Genomic DNA, 25,491 nt, shown 5'->3' with positions numbered 1-25,491 from the left:
GGCGGCGGCGGGGCGGGCCCGGCCGGGAGCGGGCGCCCGGCAGGTAGGGACGGCACGGCACGGCGCGGCACGGCACGGCAGCCGCCGGGCTGGGGGACAGGGTGGCGGTGAGGGGCAGGGCCGGGGTTCCCCCCGCGGGCCTGTGCCGGCTCCCGGGGGAGGCCAACCGCACGGAGAGCCGGGCTGGAACCCCCTGCCAGAGCCGCTCTTTGTCGGCCCGGTGGGGGACGGGGCTGCCCGGAGGAGAAGAACAAGCGCAGCTCGGAGGAGGTCAGGGCCAACTCGCCCCTCTGACAGACCCCCCGCCGCCGCGGTTGCCGTCCTTGTCCGCTTGAATCCCGTCCCGGTAATGCCGGTTCCCCCCCTCCATCCCTCTTCACCTGCCGCCGAGCAAATGCCTTTCTTCCTCCCCCCCCCCCCAGTTTCCCCCCCGTGCTTCTGATCGCTGTTGCAGACAGGCAGCTTTGCACCCCTGCCCCTCCTCTGGGGAAGATCCTTCCTCCCCAAAACTACGGGGCACTTGTCCCCTTCTGCACACCCCCTGCCTTCGGGGGCTCTGGCAGGGCACTCTGTCCCCCCGGCATCCCGAGCTGGGCACGGGGCTGTGCGGGAAGGCACCCCCTGACTAGTGCTGTAGGTTATGGGCAAATCTGACAGCACAGGGACGGGGGGCTCTCATCACGCCCAAGAGAAATGTGTGCAGCTGCGCTCTTTTCTGTGATAACAATGTCTTCGCCCTTTGATTTTATTGCAAGCATTATCTATCCCAGGTAACAGCTGGGGAGAGGAAGACTTGAACGCCTTCTTCTGAATTGCAGGTCTGTGCTGTTGTGCCTGGCGTGGCCGTGCGGAGCGTGCTGAGCCACTGCCAGCACCTCAGGAGCAGACTGTGGGATCCCGAGGAGCACGAGGAGCTGAAGGCATGGCACTGGGCACTAGGATGAGCCCCATCACCCCCACAGCTTGGAACAACCCCAGGAGGAACACAGAGCTGCGTGGCTGGAAGAGAAAATAAGTAGCTCTTTGCAAACAGCTGAGGTAAAGAACAACACTTGTAGGACCCAGCTACACAACCCATACATGCTACCACTATACTAAAGCCAAGGCCCCAGGAGCAGTATGGGGTGTTTGCAAAGCCCTTGCTGGAGATCCAGATCAGACACCCTTCCTATCTTGTTTTAGTAGAGCTGCAAGTGTTGCATACAGTAACCCCACACACCCACATACATGAGCGTTCTCCCCTTTTCGGTTTACATGTTCAAGCAATAACCCAGTATGCCCAAGGACACGCTTCTGCCAGTCACAGATAAAATCCCTGAAGGAACGTCCCCTCTGTGGATGAGGTTTGCCTCCTCCTCCTTTCAGAGACATGACTGTGATCGTGGGAAAGGAAGAAACTCTTTCCTTCCTCCAGACTAGCCTGTTAATTGTGTAAAGGCTACGTGCTTTCTGCTCAGCTGCCACAGCAAACCTGAGCATGGCAGCAGGGTGTGAGTGGCAACCCCTTCTACCTTGTTTGCTGGCTTGGATGTTTCCCTGGGTGGTTGTTGGACGTTTGTCAGATGCTGGTACCACCCCTGAGACACTGAGGGATTTGCTCCTGCGCTATTCCTGTTTGTTGACAGCTTTCTGAGAGAAACCCCGCTGTCGGTGGTGAGCTGCCTGGGGGAGAGGTCGGTGTGTGGACAGGGGTTTGACTCCTCCCAGTCTTGAGTGGAGCTGGGCCGGCTGGTACACACTGCAGCAGGGCAATAGCTTGGTCAGCTTGTACCGCCGACTTGTTGCAGCAGAAATTCTCCATAGTGGCAAAGTCCTGAGCACTGTCGGGCTGCAGAAAGCAACCTCCAAGCAGTCTCAGCTTGGAACTGCTGGCAGTGATCCATCTGCAGGGGTGGTCCACTTCAGCATTCAGCATGTATTGAAAGAAGGGACTCAGATTATTAACTTTTAAGGCTTCCTTTTTTTCTTTGCTAAGGCTTCTTCTTTGCTTCTCTGATGATTTTTTTCTTCATGGATCTGCAGTTCAGGATTGCAAGTCTTTCTCTTTTGCTTGGTCCCTTTAGTTCTGTCCAGCTTTGCCACGTGGGATCAAAGACTTCTAGACTGGTGGGTTTATAATCACTGGACGCCAAGGTCCAAAACTGTTCCCTTTGTCTGAGTTGTCTCCTTGATTCTGACACTGTCTCATCCCTCGTTACCCGTGACCTGCCGTTAAATAGCTGTTGGTGAGGGATGAAGTGGTCTGGGGCCCGGCACCCATCAGTTACAGTGTTTGTTTGCACCTGAGCCCATCTGCCCAGTTCATCACTTCCCTCTGGAGCTTGAGCCATTGTCCAGAGAGATGGGCACCTTGAAGCAGAGTTCAGGGAGAGTATTTCTGAAGTGGTATTAAGTAGCCATAAAGATTGAAAGGGAGGGGAAAAAACTAATGTCTTAAATGCTTTAAAAATATTCCCGTAAGTGATCTCAGCTTCAGCTGTGATGCACGTCAGCCTCTGGTCCTAGATTCATCCCCGTGGTATCCTTTCCCTGGCCTCTTTGGTTCTTACTTTTTAAAATAAGTGGGATTTTTCTTACCATTGTATTTTCTCTGTTTGGCATTTTTTCTGCAGCAATGGCTCACGCCTGCCCTCTTGATGCCAACTGCTGTTGCTTCCTGTTTGGCTGGTTTTGTCGTTAAAATACTGAAGGGAAAACCCTTGTCTGTGGTGTTGAGGGCGTTTGTAAAAGCACCCTGTCCAACAGCTGCCGTCATGGCAGCTGGGGGAGCTCAGCAGGGGTGCCAGGCAGGGGACTCACAGGATCCAGCTGGAGCAGACCAGACATCCAGTTGCCTGGGGTGTTGGTTTTTGCTGCCTCAGCCTGAGAGTCTTGGAGGAGAAAGAAGAGGTCTCGAGGTAGCAAGTAAGAAAATCAGGGTCTGGTGACCAGAGAGTCATTTTCTGTTTAAAAACATCTCTGAGATGACTTCTGTTTGCTTTGGTAAGCAGGATTCCCGATTGCTGACCCTGATGCAACTGCCCAGATGGACCAAGGAGAAGAACAAGATCGCGAGGCCTTGCAGGAGACACACATGGGTGAGGAATAACTTAGAGAAGTTTACAAACACAGAGCACACAGAAAACCCTTTAGGCTGCCTCAGGGCTATTTAAGCCACTTTATTCCACACAGCTCACGTTGAGACCTGCTCTTTCACCCGCAGGGCAGGCAAACGGCCTGCCTTTGGCAGCCGCTGTTCAGAGCATGTATGAGAAGGCAGAATACTAAGAAGACAAAATGTGAAGAATTCCTGGGGACAAGGAGACACCTGTGGCATTGCCCTGGGCTCTGCGGGTCGTGGCACATCTGCTCTGGGTCGCACAATGATGCCATACAGCCTCTCTCGCAGCTCAGTTTCCATGTGCTCCCCATCTTCCCTTCACTGCTTCTCCTGCAGCGCTGCAGACCAGGCTCCCTAGGAGAACAGCTTGCCCATTCCCTGCTGTGCCACTTCCCAGGGAGAATCACAGCTACCATTGTACTTTTCTTAACAGGTGGTGAGCGAGGTCCCCTTCCAGATCACCGTGCAAGCGCAGATCAGCAGGACACGTGGGCAGCAGGGTCCAGAGGAGGAGAGGAACAGTTCAGGGACAGCAGTGGAAATCAGTGCGGTTCCCCAGAGGCGCAGCGAGGTGACAGTGATGAGGAAGAAGAGGCTCAGCTGCCTTGCTCGGATGTCAGCCTGCTGAAAAGACAGGAGAGAAGGGTGGCAGCAGCCTCGCGGCGAGCCCCTCGTGCAGAGCGGCCCACCATCTGCTCTGAGTGTGGCAAGGGCTTCAGTCGGAGCATCCACCTCATCCAGCACCAGCGAATGCACACAGGGGAGCGCCCATTCCTGTGCGGGGACTGTGGCAAGGGCTTCAGCCAGAGCTCCCATCTCATCCAGCACCGTCGGGTCCACACGGGCCAGAAACCCTACACCTGTGCTGAGTGTGGGAAGAGCTTCAGCCAGAGCTCCAACCTCCTCAAGCACCAGCGCATCCACACCGGGCTCAAACCTTACGTGTGCAGCGAGTGCGGGAAGATCTTCAGCGACAGCTCCACCTGCATCAAACACCAGCGTATGCACACGGGCGAGCGGCCCTACAAGTGCCCAGCCTGCGGGAAGAGCTTCAGCCAGCACTCGCACCTCCTTCAGCACCAGCGAGCCCACGATGGCATCCGGCCTTACGCCTGTGGGCAGTGTGGCAAACGTTTTGGGCAGAGCTCTGACCTCATTAACCACGCTCGTACCCACACCGGCGAGAAGCCTTACAAGTGCAGCCAGTGTGGCCGGGGCTTCAGTGGCCACTCCAACCTGATCAAGCATACCCGCATCCACACTGGGGAGCAGCCATACCACTGCACCCAGTGTGGGGAAAGCTTTCGGTTCCAGCCCCAGCTGGTGCGCCACCAGAAGCACCATACAGAGTAGATGGTGGAGAGGAGAAGGCCATGTGGACCATAGGCAGCTACCTGGTGTTGGGTGGACACACAGCTGCTTCCTGGACACCTCATACGGGGCATGAATTTTGGGGGAGGGAGCCCTCATAGCCTGTGCCCTTTTCTTCTGGGTAAATCTCTTTGTGAGCACTGCCCAGACACTCGAGGGAAGAGGGAGGCCACTGCCAAACGAACTAGTGCGTGTTCACTGTGGTGCGGTGGTCGTTCTGAGTCCCTCTTCTGGGGATGGGGAAAAGAAAGGTGCTTACAGTACGGTACGTTCGAGGCCAGAGAGCAGCACATAGAAACGTCCCAAGGATCAGTGCCTTGTTCTGTTTTTTTCTGGTGGGGAGTGATTCTTATCCCAGTAAAACCAGCTAAAATCTGTACCTATTTTCTGTACGAGCTGCCTGGGTTTTGCCCTCGCAGTGAGGCCCCAGCCTGGGATGATCGCTCCCTTAGAATGCGCATCTAGAGAGTGATGGTGAATGGGGCAAAGTCCAACTGGCGGCTGGTCACTAGTGGTGTTCCCCAGGGCTCAGTTCTGGGGCCGGTGCTGTTCAATATCTTTAGAGATGATCTAGACGTAGGGATTGAGTGCACCCTCAGCAAATTTGCAGATGACACCAAGCTGGGTGGGAGTGTCGATCTGCTGGAGGGTAGGAAGGCCCTATAGAGGGATCTGGACAGGTTGGATAGATGGGCTGAGACCAACGGCATGAGGTTCAACAAGAACAAGTGCCGGGTCTTACACTTCGGCCACAACAACCCCCTGCAGTGCTACAGGCTGGGGGAAGAGTGGTTAGAAAGCGGCCCGACGGAAAGAGACCTGGGGGTGCTGATCGACAGCCGGCTAAACATGAGCCAGCAGTGTGCCCAGGTGGCCAAGAAGGCCAATGGCATCCTGGCCTCTATTAGGAATAGTGTAGCCAGCCGGTCTAGGGAAGTGATCGTCCCTCTGTACTCGGCACTGGTGAGGCCACACCTTGAATCCTGTGTCCAGTTCTGGGCCCCGCACTTCAAGAAAGATGTTGAGGTGTTGGAGCGAGTCCAGAGGAGGGCAACCAAGCTGGTGAAGGGTCTGGAGGGTCTGACCTACAAGGAATGGCTGAGGGAGCTGGGGGTGTTTAGCCTGGAGAAGAGGAGGCTCAGAGGTGACCTTATTGCAGTCTACAACTACCTGAAGGGAGGTTGTAGTGAAGTGGGAGTCGGCCTATTCTCCCGGGCAACTAGTGATAGGACAAGAGGACAAAGCCTCAAGCTTCTCCAGGGGAGGTTCAGGTTGGACATTAGGAAGAATTTCTTCTCAGCAAGGGTCATTAGACATTGGAAGGGGCTGCCCAGGGAGGTGGTGGAGTCACCATCTCTGGATGTGTTTAAGAAAAGACTGGACATGGCACTTAGTGCCATGGTCTAGTTGACAGGGTGGTGTCAGGGTAATGGTTGGACTCGATGATCCCAGAGGGCTCTTCCAACCTGGCTGATTCTGTGATTCTGTGATCTCCCACTTGCCAGTACTCTTGGGTTTAGGCAGTGTTAGCCTCTGTTTATTTTAAAACCCCCCAGCGCTGTGCTAGGTGCCTCTGTGTGCATGTTGTGGGCCCAGCTGATGCTCTGTTGGGGCCACCTCTACGGAATAGCATTTTTGCTGGGTTGTGTGGTTGTTAAATGGGCAGTTCCACAAATTTCGCTGCTGTTTGACAGCTTAGTCCTCGGCAGCAATTAAATAAATTAACATCCTAATAGGTATTTGTCTCAGATACTTGTTTAGGTGCTTTTGTGGGTGGCACTTTATGAATGTTTTTATAAGACTTAAGTGTTTAGGATTACTTTTTTAATTGTGATCTTCTAATTGTCAGTTGGTGAACAGAAAGAGGATGATGTTTGAAAAATAAGCTATGTCAAACTTTGATTTTATATTAAATGTTAAACATTTTTTCTTGCATAAAACTTTTTAACTTAAATGCTATGACTTTGAGTTGTTAGTGATTACGAAGAGGTAATTATGACACTAATTTCTAGAATTTCTGTGATATTTTTGCAAGGGGTTTTGGCATCTTTAATAATGACTTTCTAAGGAATATGGGGGAGGCAAGACTGTGAGAAAGCAGAAGGAACTGACCTCTGAAGAGATCGTCTTCACTTTGAGGAGGAGAATACTACTACTGGGAGTCTGTCCTTAAAAGGAATTCATGCTCAGGCAACCGCTTGGTACGGGGGAGGAGAGAACTGGCAGTAATAACAAAGCTGTTAATATCTCTAGCGCGGAAGAACTCCCTGTAATGAACATGGCAGCGTATACTGAAATGCCTGTTCCACCCACAGAGCCAAATGGGAAGAAATCACTGTGTGCTTTAGGCAAGAAAATGAAGTGATCAAATCTGTTGTGCTGTAGAATTTTTATTTTCAGCACCACATATAGGCCTAATGCTCACAGTGAGCTTTCACAGGGAGATGAGCTCTGAAGTTGGAGGTATAACTAAGGGCAAGGAGAAGACCCAGCTTGAAGACCCCAGGATCCCGAGGAAACAAGCAAGCTGTGAACAGTAGCAATGTGACTGGAATTCCTGGCTGAGTAATGCGGATACATCTCTACCTCCCTCAGCCACCGCTTGCTCAGTCAGATCCATCAGATGATCCACATTTTTTAAATGACAGACTTTGGAGAGTTCATTTTAAACTGAATTAGTCCAGTCTAGACCACGGCCTCAGAAGCAGTAGGGTACATACCGCTGAGAGCCTTGGTGTCAGAGGAGAACAGGCAGCCCAAAAAGGAAATAAATAATGTGATCAGTATTGCTGTTAGTTCCCAAGAAACACATCATTTAAGATGTTTGTTACTTTCCTTTTTTTTATGTTTTCAGGGAGGACTAGACCTGGAAAAGCCTGACACATTGCCTTGATTGTGTCTGTATTTCCCTGGCCCCATCAGGAAGACACATACCCACATTGCCACAGTACAATGGAAACTACAATGAATTTCTGTGGTGCCCTTGCCACACATGCAAGTTACCAAAATATGTATTTATTCTAATGGTAGTTCTCCCCGATAAACTGGCTGAAAACACATCTCTTGCCTCGGAGTTGGAATATCAGCCTATGGTGTTCGTTTGTGGAAGGAGCAAAGCAATGCAATGAACACAGTGGTTACATCTACACAGTAAAAGGTGCCAGGGCACAGAAGCCAAGTGGTATTCGCACAGGTGAGCTCCTTCCAAAAATGCCAGGTTGCCATCTAGCTAGACATGGCCCAGGCTATGCGTTGGGTTTAGACAGCCTTGTTCAACTGGTGGTCCTTCAGGAGCAATTAGAGTCACTGGATGTGGACTACTGCAAACAATTTTACTCCAGAATATAGCACAGAAGCACGCTAATACGTTATGGAGAGCAGATGACCAAGGACTGAGTACCCAGGTTCATTCCCAGGGGCTATATTACACGCTTCTGTAGATACAGCCAAAGGGTACTAATCAGCTACGTCAGATCAATATTCATGCAGCGTTTCTCAGTTGCTTGTGTTACCACTTGATGTGTTGAAGCACACCAGCGTGTTCCCCTTCATTTTGCTCTTGTGCTTGAATTTAGTGCTTATCTGCAGGCAGCTGGTTTACTTTTCTCCTCCAGGCTCTCACTACCAGCTGCTTCACAAACACTAGTGTCCTCCCTCATCAGCTCAAACAGTTTGTCCAATATTTTGACCATGGATTCTTTCTGGTTTTCCCATTAATCAGAACAAGTTTAATCAGTAAATCAGTGTAGCTGAGATGCTCAAACAGGAACTCAAGGTAAGCTTAGCTGCAAGGGATGCTTCTTAATTGATTTGCCTGCACATTGAGTTGAGCTTTTCACAGAAGTGTGTGGATCTCGGGTCTCCCCAGCGATACTTGGGATGCTACCCACACTCTTCCTTTCAAAGATCTTTGCAGTAGTACAAAACTGTGCGAATGCTCTTCAAATACATTTTGAAATGTGTTCTTTGCATGCTGCACATGCTTGAGTCTTGAACTTTTAGACTTATAATTTCTTTGAAATCCTCTAAAACCTCTTTTTGTTAGGAGCTCTGAAAGTCCAGACTCATTGATATGATGAGGGAAGCTGGGACACTTAGGAATTGTTTCAGCTACAATGTGGCATCTTTGCTTAATTAAGAAGTGTCTCTCATCAGGATGACAGGCTATCCATGGAGACCTCTTGATTACAGAGCTCTGCTGCAGAACTTTCCTTTTGCAACTATTCACGAGAACCAGCCTAACTTGCATCTTACTGAAACTGCGGAATGAAATTTTCCACTCGGGCACCACGCTGACCTGAACAGAAGGCAGCCTCAGATCTCTCTTCTCAGAAGCGAAGACAAAAATTACTATATATAAATATATATTTCTATTTAAGAAAAAAAAAATAACAACAAACAAACCACATTTCACTCCCTCGGTACTACTCAAAAAGCTCTGAGTCTGCTACCCACACAAGTTCTGTCGCTGTGATGGTCAGCTCAAGGCGCTGGAGCTCCGAGTTCTGAAGAAAAATGTTTCAGGTACTGGGCCCACACATCCTTTCTGCATGCACTTAGTAATAGTAGCCAAGCACATGCATAAAGGTATGTAGGACCTGCATTTTAGGCAGGTATTCCTTAAACTTTAACTGTGCAGGCCTACCCTTCAAAGTCTAAGATTGCCAAAAACTTGGAAGAGAAATACAGGAAGAGCTTATATAGCTAAGGTGGTCTTCGTTTCAGTAACCTCACCCTTCTTGCAGAATCTTACTGATCTGAAGATGAGAGAGGGGTTCCAGTTCCCCTTGTCGGGGATGCTGACAGGGGGCTGCTATCAGGAGCAGGGCTGCTCCCTAAGGGGGTCCTACAGCCATCAGCAGCAACCCACCCTGGGCTATGCCCTGTCCCCAACAGGGCACAATCCCACAGCGCCAGTGGCCTCTGGGTTTGGCTGACTTGCTTTAACCCATGCTTACCCCTTCATCCTCCAGTCAGAGGTCCATTTGCATGGACCACAAGTGTCTTATCTGTGATTATACATAGAGTGATGACAAGCGAATGCAGTAGTCCTTAGGTAGGACTCGGCAGTGTGTCATCATCTATAGGAGGTCAAGCTTTTTAGCTTTTTATGCTACAGTTTTACCTGATTTCCACCTTAGTCAATGTTAAAGTCCTTGCCAAAACTTGCAATTCCAAGGTGAGCAGGACTGAGGCCTGTAGAAACACACATTCTGGCTTTGCCAGGAAGCAGGGAACTTTAAGAGACTAAATAAATTCATCATTTAGCAGGCTCTTGAGTGTAAAACGCATCCAGTTGGAGCTCCAACTCTCACTGCCCTGGAGCACCTATTCAGAGATAAGTGTGCTGACTAATCTGTTGCTCAAAGAGAAGATGTGATAACTGGGACATGAAAAGCACCAGCACCTGCTCTAGAGGGGCTGATGGAAACAAACTCGAGATATAACCAGAAAGGATTTCTACCCCACAGTGAGGACTAACCGAAAGAACTGTACCTCCTGTAATAAGTGGTCCTGTGCCGCTTAGCAATTTTTTTCAGGCTCATTTCTCTAATTCAGAAATGGTCCTGAATCACAAACCTGCATCTACAGTCAGGAGCTCTGGACCAGCTGGGTCTGGACACAGAAGAGCTTTACCCGTACGAGAGGTAACTAGGAGTGACTGCGAGAGCAGCAGGGGCACCTCTGGCTTCTACCTTGCTGGCATAAACCTTTCCCCAGCCAGAAGCGACTTCCCGCAGAGCTGGGTGACCTCTCAGTACGTCTTGTGCCCAGGTGGCCAAGAAGGCCAATGGCATCCTGGCCTCTATTAGGAATAGTGTAGCCAGCCAGTCTGGGGAAGTGATCGTCCCTCTGTACTCGGCACTGGTGAGGCCGCATCTTGAATACTGTGTCCAGTTCTGGGCCCCGCACTTCAAGAAAGATGTTGAGGTGTTGGAGCGAGTCCAGAGGAGGGCAACCAAGCTGGTGAAGGGTCTGGAGGGTCTGACCTACGAGGAACGGCTGAGGGAGCTGGGGGTGTTTAGCCTGGAGAAGAGGAGGCTCCGAGGTGACCTTATTGCAGTCTACAACTACCTGAAGGGAGGTTGTAGTGAAGTGGGAGTCGGCCTCTTCTCCCGGGCAACCAGCGATAGGACAAGAGGACACAGCCTCAAGCTTGGCCAGGGGAGGTTCAGGTTGGACATTAGGAAGCATTTCTTCTCAGAAAGGGTCATTAGACATTGGAAGGGGCTGCCCAGGGAGGTGGTGGAGTCACCATCTCTGGATGTGTTTAAGAAAAGACTGGAGATGGCACTTAGTGCCATGGTCTAGTTGACAGGGTGGTGTCAGGGCAACGGTTGGACTCGATGATCCCAGAGGTCTCTTCCAACCTGGTTGATTCTGTGATTCTGTGGTGTCATGTCTTCCTCACCCCCTACTTGTCTCCAAGGTATGGGCACCTTTCCTCCTTCTGTAGGTTTGGAGATTTCTTCATTGGGGGTGGGGGGCCTTGAGGGAAGGAGGAGGAATACAGAGGCCCGAATGAACACTGAGCACCTTCACATGTGGGGGTGCGGGGGAAGGATTAAAGACGATTTTCAAAGGCAAGTGTTAAGCTCGGAGACCTTTAACGCCACCCGCTCCATCCGCTCAGCCTTTCGCCAGGCCTCCGCCTCCTGCCCCCCCCCGAGCCCGCCGCGGCGCGGGGGAACGGCGGGGAGTCCCCGGCCCCCCCGCTCCGCTCCCCGCGGCGGCCGTTGCTCACCGCGCGGCGGCAGAGCGGGCCGCCAGGGGGCGCCCCTCCACAGGCGGCGCCGGCGGAGCGGTGCGGCCCGGGCCTGGGAGGGGGCGAGTGAAGCCCAGCGGGGCGGCCCGGCCGGGCCCGTGGGCTCCTTCGGGCCAAGCAGGAGCCGGGTGGGCTCCTCCCGCCCCCCTTCCCAGTTACCTGGGGGGGGCTTCCCCTCAGTGCCGTGCTCCGAGCTGAGGGGCCCGGTGGGTCTCCGAGGTGTTTTCGTCCCAGGCGGCCGCGGCTGTTGACTTATAGAATCATAGAATCGTTTTGGTTGGAAAGGACCTTTTAAGGTCAAGTCCAACTGTTAACCTAACACTGCCAAGCCCACCACCAACCCATGTCCCTAAGCACCACATCTACACGGCTTTTAAATACCTCCAGGGACAGTGACTCCGCCACTTCCCTGGGACTTAGGAGGGTATGGATGTGAGGATCGAGCCTGCGTTGTAACGCTTTCGTCTGGATCCATATTTGCCAAGGGTATAAAGCTGGGGCGTTAGTTGAGCCAGAAAATTCGAGTGAAGTTGTGATGCAGCCCAGCATTTGGGAGAGGCATCCGGAGCAGGGCTGAGCTAGGAAACAGGTGGCCTGGAGTGCTTCCCTTTCCACGGGGAGCAAACTGAAGAGCCAAGGGATGACACGCTTCGCACAGGGAATTACAGACCAGAGCTGCGAGCTGCCTGCACTCGTCCTGCACCTGACTGCTGATAACGCCTCGTGGATATGGATCTAAACGTGTAAACGCTGTTCAGATTACACCTGCAAACAGTGTGAGAGCCTGCAGACATTATTTACAACATGGAGACAGGATCTGAAGAAGTTACTTGTTTATGAGAGACCAAAAACATCAGTCTACAGTACTGCAGACATGAGGGCAAAGGGGTCAGAGTGCCAAAAGAAACGAACGTATCTGTAGGAAAAAAGATTAAATTTCCCAATAAAATCCGCAGGGAAAAAGTTTTTTAGGTCTGCAAAAGCAGGGGAGAGTTTTTCCTTTTTATGAAGGAGTGTGGCTCCATAGGGTAAAAGGAGGCTGGGCAGAATGTGCTGACAAGAGTTATCCTGTGAGCTGGGGATGAAATTTATGAAGGGGTCTGCTGCTCCACTGAAAAATGTTTGGTTTATCATCCATTAATCAAAAAAGGGTTGAAAACTGCTGGTGTAAACTGCTCATTTCCTAGCAAAAAGTGGGCAAATGGTTTGCCTGCAGGATAATAAAAAGGCAGACTGGCGGTAGCTTTTCCTGCTTTTATTCTCCATGGTGACAACTCAAAAGCAACAACTTTGAAACCGCAAGCATGGCAAATGTATAATGCTTGGGAACTGGGGATGAGGATGTGTCCCAAAAAGCCATAGAAGTGTTGTATTTTCATTATACAGAGTGTTGTTATGTCTTTCTCCCCCCCATTTTGAAAATAAGTTAATTACAGGAGAGAAGGACAATCTAAGTAAAATAACAAGAGCCAAGTACAGCGAAGAAAGCCACTCACTCACTACATAATGGGGGGGAAATGGCTGTTGGAAGCCAGCGACAGCAGCATTAAAAAAAAAACCCAGCTCATTGATAAACAGCAAGAGGACTTACACCCCTGGGCTGCGGCTTTCGACAGGGTCTATGAGAAGTCAGCAACAGCAGGCACCGAGCTCCCAGCACAGCGTCTCTGGGCTGTGTAGCTTGTACAAACAGAACTAAAGGTGAGTCTGTTGGGATGCACGACAGGGACAGTGCTGGTGCTCTGCGGACTGTCTGCCTGGGACAGGGATGCACAAGAGGCTCCTTCACCTCTAAGTGCATTGGGGCACAGAGGGCACATTGTTCTCAGAGCACTAGTAGAGGCTTTGCAGAAAAAAAAAATGTATTTTTCTGTATAAAGTGAGCAGGTGTGGTGAGGAGGCACCACCAGGCATTAGAGATCAAAACCTTGACATTTCCTTGAACTGTATTTTGCTTTTAAGATGAGCCTGTCAACTTCTAATTCATACTTTTAAACTCAAATGTAACTTAATAGCATCTTGGAATCCCATTTGTTTTCTGTGACTCATGAAATGCTGCCTCTCTCTGCTGCTGCTCTCACCAAGGACAATGAATGTATTTGCTGCTGTTGTTTGCACTTCAGAGCTCTGACTGCAGATGCCCTGGGGTTGAAAACAATACTTACTTGTTTTGAAATTATGTTCAGCTTTAATTTTTAAAATGTTTCCAGTAACATCCCTGCTTGGGCTTGAGAGAGTATCTGGAGGGCTTGGGCTTTTGTGTTGTGTATTCTGTAATTTTTGCTTTTATAGGGGGTAAAAATGTCTTTTTTACAAAATGCCACTCACTACATCTAAATTGATGGGAACCCCTAGGCGCAAAGCTGAAGGTTAACTGGGACTAGCCAAGGAAAGCAGAGGGGTCAGAGAGGGATTACAAGCATGCCAAAAACGACAGGCAGAAAGGGAGAGGTGAAGGTCGCTCCTGGCAAAGGCCCCCCCAGGCAGGCAGGGGTGAATGTCTAAAAGCAATTATAAAGGTTGCAAGAGAATTCATAGGGGAAACATGGCAGATTCATTCCTTTAGTATGAGCTAACATTATTCTTAAGATTTTTCTGTTTGTAACGCTGGTAATCCAGCTGGCATTTTTAAGATCATATCAAAATGATAGCCAACCTATCACATGATATAATGGATCTCTTTTCTGATCTTCCAGGCAATGGGAAAGGGCCTTTAGGAGCCCCAAGTGAAGATGAGGGTGGTCTCAAAGGCACAGCTGTTGTAGAAAGCACGTGTGGCCAGTATCGCCCAGCGGAGACGCTGTACCACAGAGATTTCAGGAGTCATACGGTCAGATGTGTAGCACCTGGCTTATGCCAAAGGTCTCCTTGCTCCTAGGCCCAGTGAAGGAATGAGCTAAAGCCCCTCTAACTTCTGTTTCCACATGTCCCAAACCCTGTACTTAGTGACACAGAACAGATCCTCACCCACAACCCTGCGTGAAAGCTCCCTGGAGAAAAAGGAAGATAGCTCCAAGCGGTTTCTCAGCAAAATAATCTCCATGACATTAAATTTATTTTCAGAATAGCCCAGGCATGATAAACACTGTGGTGTTGTGTTTATGTACCTGTACCAGTCTGTGGTCATGTTTGACTTCTACTTTTTGTGATTGTTCCTTCTCAGGGATCCCTATTTGTACAGCCCAGGGGCTGTCCTTCAGAGAAGCAGCTTTGGGAGGGACCTTGGGTCAAGAGAGACATGGTCCTCTTCAAGTATAGGGAGAGTTAGCAGTTACTTTGCTCAAGACAACCTGGAACCTGGAGTAGGCCAGCAACTTGGCCAAGCAAAGCTCTTCTGCACCACATCAGATCACTCTGTTACTGGAGGCTGGTCACACCCCATTGGTGGCATCCATGTAGTGTCAACTCTCCTCAAACTCCCTGAAAAAAGTGCTCTGAGAATGCCTTCTCCCTGCAAAAGGCCAGTTCCATCTTAAAATGCCTGAAACTTTGTTTGCTACTCCCTCCCACAAATTTCTCTGGCCAGTTTTAGGTAACTCTCTGGAGATTACTGGCATGTAAAAGTGTCTTTGGTGACTGCAAAACTCTAAGACCATTTGTCTTATGTTACAGGTGAACTGGTATTGCCCACCTAGAGGGGGCTTGTTGGAAAAGGTCAGGAAAGCAGCGTAACTGCTGATCCACGGGCAGCAGGTACCCTGAGTCACAAGCCAAAATGAAAACCACAATTCAGTGAGCTACGGAGGGACCCAGACATCAGAGCAGGAGCTGGCACCTCTTGGGGAAACTCGGCACACACGGCTGCCAATGCTGGCTGCAGGGAAGGTCAGGTGGGCCTGGGGCACGCTGCTGATGGCCATCTCTGCCCTAGGAACAGCAACGAAGGCTAGGACGCTTACAGTTCCAGTCCCCTGTATTATATGCCAGCACAAAGACCTGAATAATTCTGGCTGCCTGTCTCAGGTGATGTATGTTGCAGTTTCTCAGAACCTGTAAGTATTCAAAGTGCTAGTTTTGTTAATTTTCCATTTCAGTGGACATGGAGTGGTCTGAGGATATTCACACTGAAGCCACCTCCTAGAATTTTTACAGTGTACTTTAAAGGAATAATGGGATTGTTGAGAAGTCATTACCATTGGTATTTATTTTCTCATTCCATTACGTCAAAACTTTTTTCAGTAGCCCAGATCACATTTTTGACAGCACGGCCAAATTTACTGCTGATGTTTGGTCCTGCTGTTGCTCTAAGGGCTTTTTTTTTTTTACAGGATTCAGTCATTATCTAGGTTGTCTTCTTAGCAAGTCACTGTTGTGATGCTTCATTTAAGGCCACAAAACCATCCGTGTCCTCGACATGACGCAGACATCCATATCCTCTGTGAAAAGGATTTTATGCCAGCAATAAAAATTGATCACTGGAAAATTTATAATCTGAGACCCCATCATAATCAGGCTCATTATTTCCCAGTGCCAGCATTCTGCAGGTGTTCTGAGAGATGGTGCAGACACAAACCATTCTGTTCCTCTCAGCCTCTCCCTCAGCCTCTGGCCTCCTGCTCCTCTCTGTTGCAAGAGTCACGGGTCATTAGGGTTGTGTAGCCATAGCTACAGGAAGCCCTACTCTACGTCACCCTTTTTGATTTGGTCCATTTGGTGCTGCTGCAGACACATTTCTAATGGGAAAAATAAAGATGGCCTGAGGACAGACACTATCAGTAACTGAAAATTCCTTCAGGTTTTTATAGGGAGATATTAAATCTAAAATCTTAGAGCAACATGGAGCCAACAGATGGGTGCTGCCCAGATCTGACTTCAGGGAATGAAGACCTGCTCTTTTTTTTTTTGAGGCTGAAATGTTTATCATCAGGTAAAACTCGTAGAATCACTAGTCATAAAATCTTGAACACTTTTCCAGGTACCTGGATTCAAAAGAAATGTTGGACAGTTCTTATGAACAGTTGTTTCTACAATTAAAATAGTTTTCTTAAAAGAATTAGCTTGCAACTACTTATTTATAAGCTAGATGAGACATAAATGGCAACTTCTTACACATAGTGTACAAATGCCCTGAAGTATCAGCATCAAGGAAATAAAAATGATTCAAATAAATGAGGGGAAGGCTTGTATTTTTAATACACACAACTCATTCCTGAGGGCTTGGCCAAATAAAACTACACTGACTGAGATGATAAGGGACAGACATCACTGAAATGAGGATTGTGACGCTCTGGCTTTCAGGATGATTTAAAAGATAGAGGTATTCAGAGCCTGTTAAACCGTTGTTTTGGCTCCTGACTCAGTCGTTGCAGATGCACTTTCCAGTTTCTATGTAAAATGTTTTCTGATGGAAACAGACAGCAGCCTCAACTCCCTTGAAATTCGTGGCACAGGGGTTCCCAAGGTTTTCAGGCTAACAAAGCATCAACATGTCTTGCTCCTAGTATCATCATGTGTCAGGGATGAAATGTTTAATTTAAAATAGCATATAGTGTAGCTCTGTAGGCTTCTCAAGGCCATGAAGGCCTCAGATGGCAACCACCTGCCTAGCTCTTGTTAACTGTGCTGTGGTTTTGCTAGGAACATACATTAAAGATGAGAAAAGATGAAAATACTTAAACTTTAGTCGCTCCAGCCATAATACAAGTAGATGTAGTTGGCATGTAGCTGGCAAATGTCCTTGCTAAGCCACTCTCCCTATCTGAAAGTCATGGCCATCAGGCAAAGTCCCCAGTGATGGGAAAAAGGGAAACATCACACCCATTTTTAAAAAAGGTAAAAAGGAGGATCCTGGGAACTACCGACCAGTCAGCCTCACCTCTATGCCCAGTAAGATCATGGGACAAATCCTCCTGGAAGCTATGTCAAGGCATATGGATAGCAGGGTGGTGATTAGAGACAAAGGGCAAATCATGCCTATCTGGAGGCCTTCTATGATGGAGTGACTACGTTGGTGGATAAGGGGAAGAGCAACTGATGTCATCTACCTTGACTTCTGTAAGGCCTTTGACATGGTCCCACACAACATCCTTGTCTCTAAATTGGAGACGTATAGGTTTGATGGATGGACTATTCGAGGGACTATTCGAGTTCCTTACTTGCTGGATGGCTGTATCCAGAGTTGCAGTCAATGGCTCGATATCCAAGTGGACATCAGTAACAAGTGGTGTCTCCCAAGGATCTGCATTAAGACTGATACTGCTCAATCTTCATTAATGACATAGACAGTGGAACTGAGTGCACCTTCAGTGAGTTTGTGGGTGACATCAAGCTGAGTGGTGCAGTTGATTTGCTGGAGGGAAGGGGTGTCATCCAGAGGGATCCTGACAGGCTTAAGGAGTGGGCCCATGTGAACCTCATGAGGTTCAACAAGGCCAAGTGCAAGATCCTGCACCCCAGTCAGGGCAACCCTCAGTATCAATACAGGCTGGGGGATGAAGGGACTGACAGCAGCCCTGCGAAGGACTTGGGGATAGTGGTAGACGAAAATTGGACACGAGCCGGCAATGTGTGCAGCCTATGCAGCCAACCATATCCTGGGCTACACCAAAAGCAGCGTGGCCAGCAGGTCGAGCGAGGTGATTCTTTCCCTCTACTCCGTTCTCATGAAACCCCACCTGGCATACTGTGTTCAGCTCTTGGGCCACCAGCACAAGAAATATAATGGGCCTGCTTGAGTGGGTCCAGAGGAGGGCCACAAAAATTATCAGAGGGCTGGAACACCTCTCCTATGAGGAAAGGCTGAGAGTTGGGGTTGTTCAGCCTGGAGAGGAGAAGGCTCCAGGGAGACCTTATTGTGGCCTCTCCAATACTTACAGGGGGCTTATAAGAAAGATGGAGGCTTTTTACGAGAGGCAATGGTTTTAAACTAAAAAGAGGGTAGATTTAGATAAGATATAAGGAAGAAATTCTTTACTATGAGAGTTCTGAAACACTGGAGAGATTGTCCAGAGAAGTCGTGGATGTCCCATCATTGAAAGTGTTTAAGGCCAGGCTGGTTGAGGCTTTGAGCAACCTGATCTAGCAGAAGATGTCTCTGCCTACGGCAGGGGGTTGAACTAGATGATCTTTAAAGGTCCCTTCCTGCACAAACCCTTCTGTGATTCCATGATTGTATGCCCCTGCAGGCTAATCCTTCTCCAGCTAGGGAGACCCAGAACTGGAATTTCCAAAACTACAGTCATTACTAGAGGAGCGTGGGAGCAGAAGAAAGCCATCCTTTCATCAATTCACCTTCTAGCATGAAAACTGCACTGTCATCAAATCTACGGAGATTATCCTTCCTCTCCCCCGACCATTCCTGGTGAACTAATCTGGCAAAGGAGTAATACAGAAATGAATCTATCATTTTTATGGAGAACTGCAGGGATGTTAATAAATCTCGTGTTCAAAACAGTATTGCCAGAGTGAGCACCTGAGGCCAGACAGCTCCCCAAATTTCCAGAGTAACAACAGAGATGGCATTTCAGCAGCTGACGATATCCATAACACAATAGGGCACTAAGTTGTTTCTAGGCATAATAGGGATCAAGATACTGGACCTTAAAATGTTCCCATCATCTTCCTTCACGTTATGATTTTAGCAGCTAAAAATTAAAGAAATGACTGCATTATACCCTAGGAAAACCAGAATGTCACGCTTCCAGATGGTGCGAAGCACTCACTTCTAATTCAGCTGCTCCTGAGACAACAGCCACTAAAACCATGTCACTACTGAAGTGAATGAAAGGGTTTTAAGTGAAAAAGGTGACTTTCAAAGCTTGTGTTCATCCATGGTGTTCTTTTTCCATTGCTGTTACTGCTCTCTTCAGCATCTGGGAACAATGACCAGAAAGGAGTAATACCAGTAGCACAGAATGAAGATCTGCAGCTGCCCTCTCACTGAGACTTTCCCCTTTTGGCTTCTTTAAAACAAACCCGCCACTCGCTACGCAGAGATGTCTGGTGGTGCTGGAAGCAGAGTGCCAGCAAGGCTAGAGCACTGCTCATGATGTGGCGGAGTAGATACTCTAGCTGAAGCTCTACAGGGTCATGGCTCAGTTGCAAGAAAATGCAACTGTATCAAAACAAATCACAGTTGGGGATGGGGAAAAAACACATCATGCTCTCATCACAATAAAAGCTACTTTGATCCACTTTCAAAACAATACATCAATCTCACCTGCGACTCTCATAACACAATGAACAGAACTAAATATATTGAACAAACCAGTACATAATTGTCTCTCCCTCTGTTCAGCCCTTGCCAAAGTAACACCTCATCAGTCCTTTTCTATAGTGTCTGAAAGAATGTAGATTTTCTTTCACGATTTAGGGCCCTGTCGTCTGGAGGCAGTCTGCAGCTGTAAGAACAAGGCCTCCTCCCAGCATGGGGATGATACAGAAAGGCTCTAAGTATGGAGACAATATTTAATCCAAACAGAGAACTGAGGAGACGGAGAGAGCAAGAGGTACGCACACAGGCCTCTCTCTGCACATCAGACAGGGCAAGAGGCACAAAGGCAGCCTCACTTGTGGTTCACGGCTGCAGGGACAGTAGGGACGTGGCTGCCTTCCAGCGCAGAATGGAGGGCACTGGAAAGCAGGGTGCCAAAGAGAGCCCTGGCCTCATTTTCCTGGCAGACTCCCAGAGTCTCTGAGATCGAGTGCTGTTCATGGGAGCCTGTCTCTTACAAAAGCCTCTGCTCCCCTGATGAAACAATTAAAACAAAAGAGTCCATGGCTGGTGGCTGCAAAGGTTCACAGAGGCCTGTCTTGCTTGTTGCTGTGCATCTTTTCCACCACAGTCACCTCACGGTATCCAGCCCATCAACATGACATGTCCGCAACAACTTCAAACCACGAGGGACATCCTTGTTGGGAAATCATTCTGAGAGGAAACAGAGAAGAGAAATGTCAACAGGAAAGCACCCATGGAACAGACAAAGAGACGCGTGTAGCTTTGACAGAGACACAACCAAACAGCAACAGCCTTGTCCGCTCACACCCCTTTCCTCTCTCACACGTGCCACTTAAGCTCAGGCCTAACAGCCAAGCTGCTCTAGCGCCAAGGTCTCCCCCACGGAACAGACTTCAGCCAGTTCCCCTTCCCCAACAACCATCCACTCACCAGTCCTCACTAGGCTGTAGCTGGATGTTTTACACTTGCTGGTATCCTGTGTGAGGAATGCCTTTGGCACGCATGGCCCGTAGATATGCCCATGGGCATGCACCCACTGGAGTCTGTCATCTCACCCCTTTCAGAAAGACCTGAGATCTCTTACACCATACCCTGCTACTAGCCCTGTCCCAGTGCAGAAGAACAGAACCTCTCAACCCTTCCTTAACAAGGATCAAGGCCAAAGCAATGCCCTGTAACTTCTGTAAGCCCTGGGTAAGTTCCCTTCCCTATCATCATCCTCCTAAACCCTACATAAACCCCCACTTCCTTGGATCACCAGGCCACAGATGCCAAAAGCATCCCTTACCTCCCCAGACCCAGGCACATCTGTCTCTCCTCTCCATCATGGACTCCTGTGTAGGAGCTATTTCCCTTTTTGGCCTCCTACGCCCACAGCGACTGGCCCCTTCCCACAGTGACTCCCCTTAGCTGGGGTTCCCCACACTCGGACTCCAGGCTCTACCCTCCTGGAGAGCCCCCCCTGCCCCTGAACTCTGGCTGGTAATCCCTGCCTGGTGGCTCCTCACTCAGCCTGTTTGGATCAGGAACACCAGACATGGCCTCACTGTTTTCTTGGGGTCCTTTTTCCTCTTCTTCTCCGAGGCGTTGAGGTAGGCCTGCTCCCTGGCCCTGTACGAAGGGCCTCGGCTCAGCTCCCTCTCGCTGTAAGGGGGCAGGGTGTCCTCCCCTTCCTCCTGCTGAGGTGGTGGTGGTGGCTGCTGCGGCTGCTGCTGCGACTTCTCGGCTTTGTAGGTAGAGGGTGGTGACCAGGCATAGTACGTTCCCCCTCCTCTCTGGCTGGGCTGCGAGCTCAGCTTTGACGGGGTTTCACTGTGGTCACCACTCTCATCGTAGCTCCGGGATTTCCTCTCCAGGACGCTGCTGAGGTAGGAGTGATCGTATTTCTGGCTCCCTCCAGGCGTCCGGCTCACCAGCCTGGGCAGGTGCTTCTCCTCATGGGCCCGTCTCCGGGGTGGGGTGTACGACCAGCCCCGCTCCGAGTCCGTCAGCGGCTCTCGGTTCCCTCTGCTACGCTTGCTGTAGTACTCCTCCATGGAGCTGTCCTGGTGGGGCAGCCCTCCGCTGCGCCCGCCGTGCGACTCCGACCGCTCGAAACGCCGCGTTTCCTGGCTGTCCGCCCGCCGCGTCCGCTGGCTGTAGGACTCCGCAAAGGCCGCCAGCTCGTCCATGGAGACAGCCGGCACTCCCACAGAGAAACTCTTACGGGACAACATCTCGGACTTGGATCTCTGCTGGCTGGAAGAGGGAAGAGGGAGCGTTACAGGGCAAGATTCAGCTGCGCTCATCCCCTCAGCTGCCTTCGCAGACAATGGAGGGAAACAAGGACTCCTGGGGCATGAATCATCTGACCCATTTTCATCATCTTCTGTAGAAAGAGGTGCATCACATCCTCAAAAGCCCTGCTTCTCTGTGCTGACTCTAAAGGCAGCTTAGCACGGATAGCTCAGATCCTACGTGTCTAATGTTACCAGAGATTAACCCGAGTGCACCTCCCTTGTCCTCCAGTATGCAGGGCTGGACTCGCTTCTCCTTGGCCCTAAAGCTTGTAGGCGTGAGTCCTGCTGGGAAAACCCAGGAACCTGGCTACAGAACTCACAGGAGCACAACTCTGAAGCAGGTTTAAAGGGAGTGAATGGGCACAATAGAATCACAGAATCACAGAATCAACCAGGTTGGAAGAGACCTCTGGGATCATCGAGTCCAACCGTTGCCCTGACACCACCATGTCAACTAGACCATGGCACTAAGTGCCATGTCCAGGCTTTTCTTAAACACATCCAGAGATGGTGACTCCACCACCTCCCTGGGCAGCCCCTTCCAATGTCTAATGACCCTTTCTGAGAAGAAATTCTTCCTAATGTCCAACCTGAACCTCCCCTGGCGAAGCTTGAGGCTGTGTCCTCTTGTCCTATCGCTAGTTGCCCGGGAGAAGAGGCCGACTCCCACTTCACTACAACCTCCCTTCAGGTAGTTGTAGACTGCAATAAGGTCACCTCTGAGCCTCCTCTTCTCCAGGCTAAAGGAGATTCTTACAACCCACCTGGAATAGGGCTGGTGCCTAGCTTTACCCAGCTGGGTAGTCTACAGCAGACTTGTGGGAATCAAATTGATTCTGACCTCATCTAATGACATCTCCAGTTTTCATGCTTCTCTCTAACCCATTTGTCCTGCTAAGCAGAACCAGAGCAGCAGGAAATAGGGAAGAGCTACTAGTCCATCTGTCCCTTCTCCTTTCTTTACTACTTTGCCAGATATAGCTGGGACACAGCACTCCTCACCTGTGCCGGAAACTGTCCCGCTCGTCTCTGTAATCGGAGACAGCCTGTGATCTTGCCGTGCTGCCCCCGCTGATCACGCCTGCCCAGTATTCAGCGTCGCCATCCAGGTCCCCCGCAGGAGGCAGAGGCTTCCTTCGCGCCTGGCGGTAGGGCTGCCGGAAATTCAAGTCCTCCTCATGCAAAGAACTGAGTTCAGAGATGGTGTTGTTATCTGCAGGGGAGGTTGCAGAAAAGAAGTGAGGGACATCGCCTGATAGTGTGTGAGGGGGGAGGAGAGGACAGAAGGCGGCGGTGAGCCCAGCTGCAGCTTTTTCAGGAAGAAGCTGAGCTGCCCTCAGTTAGAAAAAACATCAAAATGGAATCCAAGGCTCTTCTCCAAACCCTTAACCGATCCTGCCTAAGACTCCCAGGGCTCGGTTTGGACAGAGAGCTGCTGTTAGACCTACAGGTCTTCTGAACTGGTAGCCGGCAGCCAGGTGGGATATTCTGAGGGTATTGCAAATGGCATCATCAGACGCCTGGGTTTGGATAACTGAGTTCAACATTCATGCAGAAATCCCCCCTCAGCCCTGCTTCAGTAACACATGTGAGCTCTCCACCCTTGCAAGGTGGGCACTGCACTTGGTGGAACATCACCACAGCAGTTGTGCAACCTCTCCCTTTCCTGGTGTGAGACAGGCTGGCTGTGGATTTGGCCTGACTTGCCCAGCTAAAACAGAAACAATCCCCTCAAAAAAAGATTAAGAAAAAAGTAAGAGACTGTCTGAATCACTGTCAGTGTCTACCCTGTCAAGCACACTGACATCTGGAGGCCTGACATACCAATCTGGAGAGGTCTTTTTATAGTAAATTTTGTGGGTGGAGAAGACAGTGTGCTCAGCAATGACTGTTTTAGAAGTACATATAATTTGTTAGTTATGCCTAATCTGTACGGAGCTCTGATGGAGTGTCATTCCCTAAAGCCCCTACCTTCACTGATTTTCAGGATCTCATGCATCAGTTTTAAACGAGCCTCTACCAGTGCCTAATGTGGGTTGGCTCTGCGCGAGTCGGGTGCTGCCCAGAGGAACTGAGCCCCCAGCCCACTGCTGTCCTCTGCACACAACGGCTGGAGGACAAAAAGCAGCACTGCAAGCGCTCCTCATGCACACACCTTGTACTCCCACTGCACCTCTGCCTCCTCACACGTTAAGATCCTCACTTGGGTTTGTATTCTGACACCTGTTAAGCGCAGCCTCAGCCTTTATTTAGGGAAATAAAGCTTTCAAGAGGCTATCGGAAGACAGTGAGGAGTTCCACACAGCAGCTCAGTTCTGAGTTTGCGTCCTGTCCCTGTTGACCACTGTCCTCCCCTTCACCTGCAGTTGTCTGATTGCCAAGCTGTCAGTACTGATGCACATACCACCTCTGATCTTATGTTGACCAGTGTCACAAAACCTGATGATCCCCTGGTTTCTTGAATCTTTCTTGTAGTCCCCTGCTGCTTCTGCAGGGCAACAGCCACTCCAAACTACCTTTCTGCATCCTCCAAACCACACTGTGGTCATTGCAGCCCACAAAACAGGCTTTCAATAAAATCATCCCACTCCTATTTTGCCATGCTGGGAATTTACAGGCACCACACTGTAAGACATAAAGAAGTTGTGAGGACAATATCCCAGTTACTATCACACCACAGGATGTAGAAGGCCTAAGTACAGACCTGGCTTTTCAGATGTTGATGATCCAAAAGTTTAATTATCTGAGTGGACAATTTTCATTAGCATTTGAGTCTCCCACACCTGGTTTGCTCTAATTAAGGATGATTAGGTAAACAGCAGATCTTTAAAATCAGAACATACCTGTAGATACCTAAAATCTAGACTTTATCTGCCTCAAGTACCATATCCTGGACATCATATCCTAGAGGCTGGCTCTGTGGCAAAACCAGTGAACTTTTAACTATGAATTTGCAGAGTCTTTTTCAGGACAGTGGGGGGAAAAAAAAAATCAAACCATGCTTGTTCCTCACATCGTTCTCGCATCCTCCTAGCTGGGTCAAACTGAGCCAGTTCTTTCTCGACATAGTACAGCACCTTCATGGAGTCCCTCTCCTTGTCAGTTTGGATCCTGTAACCTTTGCGCACTGCTAGGGAGAAAAGAAAAGCATTAGAGGAACACATTTAAGTCAAGTCCAAGGAGACTTTCTGACAATATTGCTTCTATAGTTGAGCTCACGTCTGCAGGCAGGTAGGCTGCGTCTTCCAAAACAGAGTGAGTCAGTCCTTGCTTCAGAAGAAACTTGTCTGTAACGTGGGATGTGAAGTTGTGAGCAGCTGCATCATTTATAGTTTGCAGTAACAGCAAAAAAATTGTTTGGAAACGCCCAAACTGTACAACCAAATGCATCAAGTGGTGTCGTTGCCACAGAGTGATTCCACCTCCCACAGAGGATGGCAGAGAGAAAAGTAGCACTCATTTCCCCTTCCTCAGCACTACAGAAAGGATTTGTCATAGTATGGGAGAAGCAGTCCCGGAAGATCAGGCTTCCTCTGTGCAGCAGGGGCTGTAAGCTCCCAGTCTGCAGGGGAAGCAGGTGGCTGAGCATTTGGGAGCTGTCACTCTGCAGGACCACTCCACCCTCCCACCTCTATGAATTCTGCTCACACAGGTTGAAGAGCATGTGGTAGGAGAAGCTCCAGAGAATACAGAAGGAAACACAGAAAGTCCCACGAAGTACATCGCGCTGCTTCGAGATTTATACCGAATCCAGTGATGGGGCCAATCAGGTCACTGGGTGACTGCGAAGCGGCCTGCT

At 49.7% G+C, this 25,491-nt stretch overlaps 2 protein-coding genes across 8 annotated transcripts in view; one reads left to right on the top strand and one right to left on the bottom strand.

Moving 5' to 3' along the window:
- Nucleotides 1–5,284, top strand: LOC137676879 (zinc finger protein 3-like). Of its 3 annotated transcripts, none has more exons than XM_068423974.1 (4): nucleotides 1–43; nucleotides 819–1,038; nucleotides 2,991–3,077; nucleotides 3,534–5,284. In XM_068423974.1, exons 3-4 carry the CDS (start codon nucleotides 3,026–3,028, stop codon nucleotides 4,451–4,453), a joined length of 972 nt encoding a protein of 323 aa, XP_068280075.1. In that variant the 5' UTR covers nucleotides 1–43; nucleotides 819–1,038; nucleotides 2,991–3,025; the 3' UTR covers nucleotides 4,454–5,284. The 3 variants fall into 3 exon arrangements, with proteins under 3 accessions (XP_068280075.1, XP_068280089.1, XP_068280083.1); XM_068423988.1 differs by having other exon boundaries at nucleotides 2,988–3,077; XM_068423982.1 differs by lacking the exon at nucleotides 1–43 and adding an exon at nucleotides 178–346.
- Nucleotides 5,285–16,346: 11,062 nt separating this feature from the next.
- Nucleotides 16,347–25,491, bottom strand: part of ILDR2 (immunoglobulin like domain containing receptor 2) — a 42,259-nt gene continuing 33,114 nt past the window's right edge. For 2 of the 5 annotated variants that reach the window (XM_068424961.1, XM_068424963.1), the window contains 4 exons: nucleotides 24,706–24,822; nucleotides 22,695–22,905; nucleotides 20,961–21,651; nucleotides 16,347–20,103 (listed from right to left, as the gene is read on the bottom strand). In XM_068424961.1, coding sequence (XP_068281062.1) covers nucleotides 20,068–20,103; nucleotides 20,961–21,651; nucleotides 22,695–22,905; nucleotides 24,706–24,822 — 1,055 coding nt within the window. In that variant the 3' untranslated portion in view covers nucleotides 16,347–20,067. Of the gene's footprint in view, nucleotides 20,104–20,921; nucleotides 21,652–22,694; nucleotides 22,906–24,705; nucleotides 24,823–25,491 lie in introns of those variants that run through there. The other 3 variants (XM_068424962.1, XM_068424964.1, XM_068424960.1) reach the window with 2 other exon arrangements.

The sequence above is a fragment of the Nyctibius grandis genome, chromosome 2 (genome assembly GCF_013368605.1).
Source record: "Nyctibius grandis isolate bNycGra1 chromosome 2, bNycGra1.pri, whole genome shotgun sequence".
NCBI classification, from domain to species: Eukaryota; Metazoa; Chordata; class Aves; order Nyctibiiformes; family Nyctibiidae; genus Nyctibius; species Nyctibius grandis.
Note: the sequence above shows the minus strand (reverse complement) of the source record. Positions and strands in the feature narration are given on the sequence as shown.

Bases quoted from the DNA above. Each gene is read 5' to 3' on its own strand.
- LOC137676879 (XM_068423974.1), top strand. From the start codon at position 3,026: ATGGACCAAGGAGAAGAACAAGATCGCGAGGCCTTGCAGGAGACACAC. The intron at 3,078-3,533 runs GTGAGGAATAAC...TTTTCTTAACAG, and splicing joins CTTGCAGGAGACACACATGG to GTGGTGAGCGAGGTCCCCTT.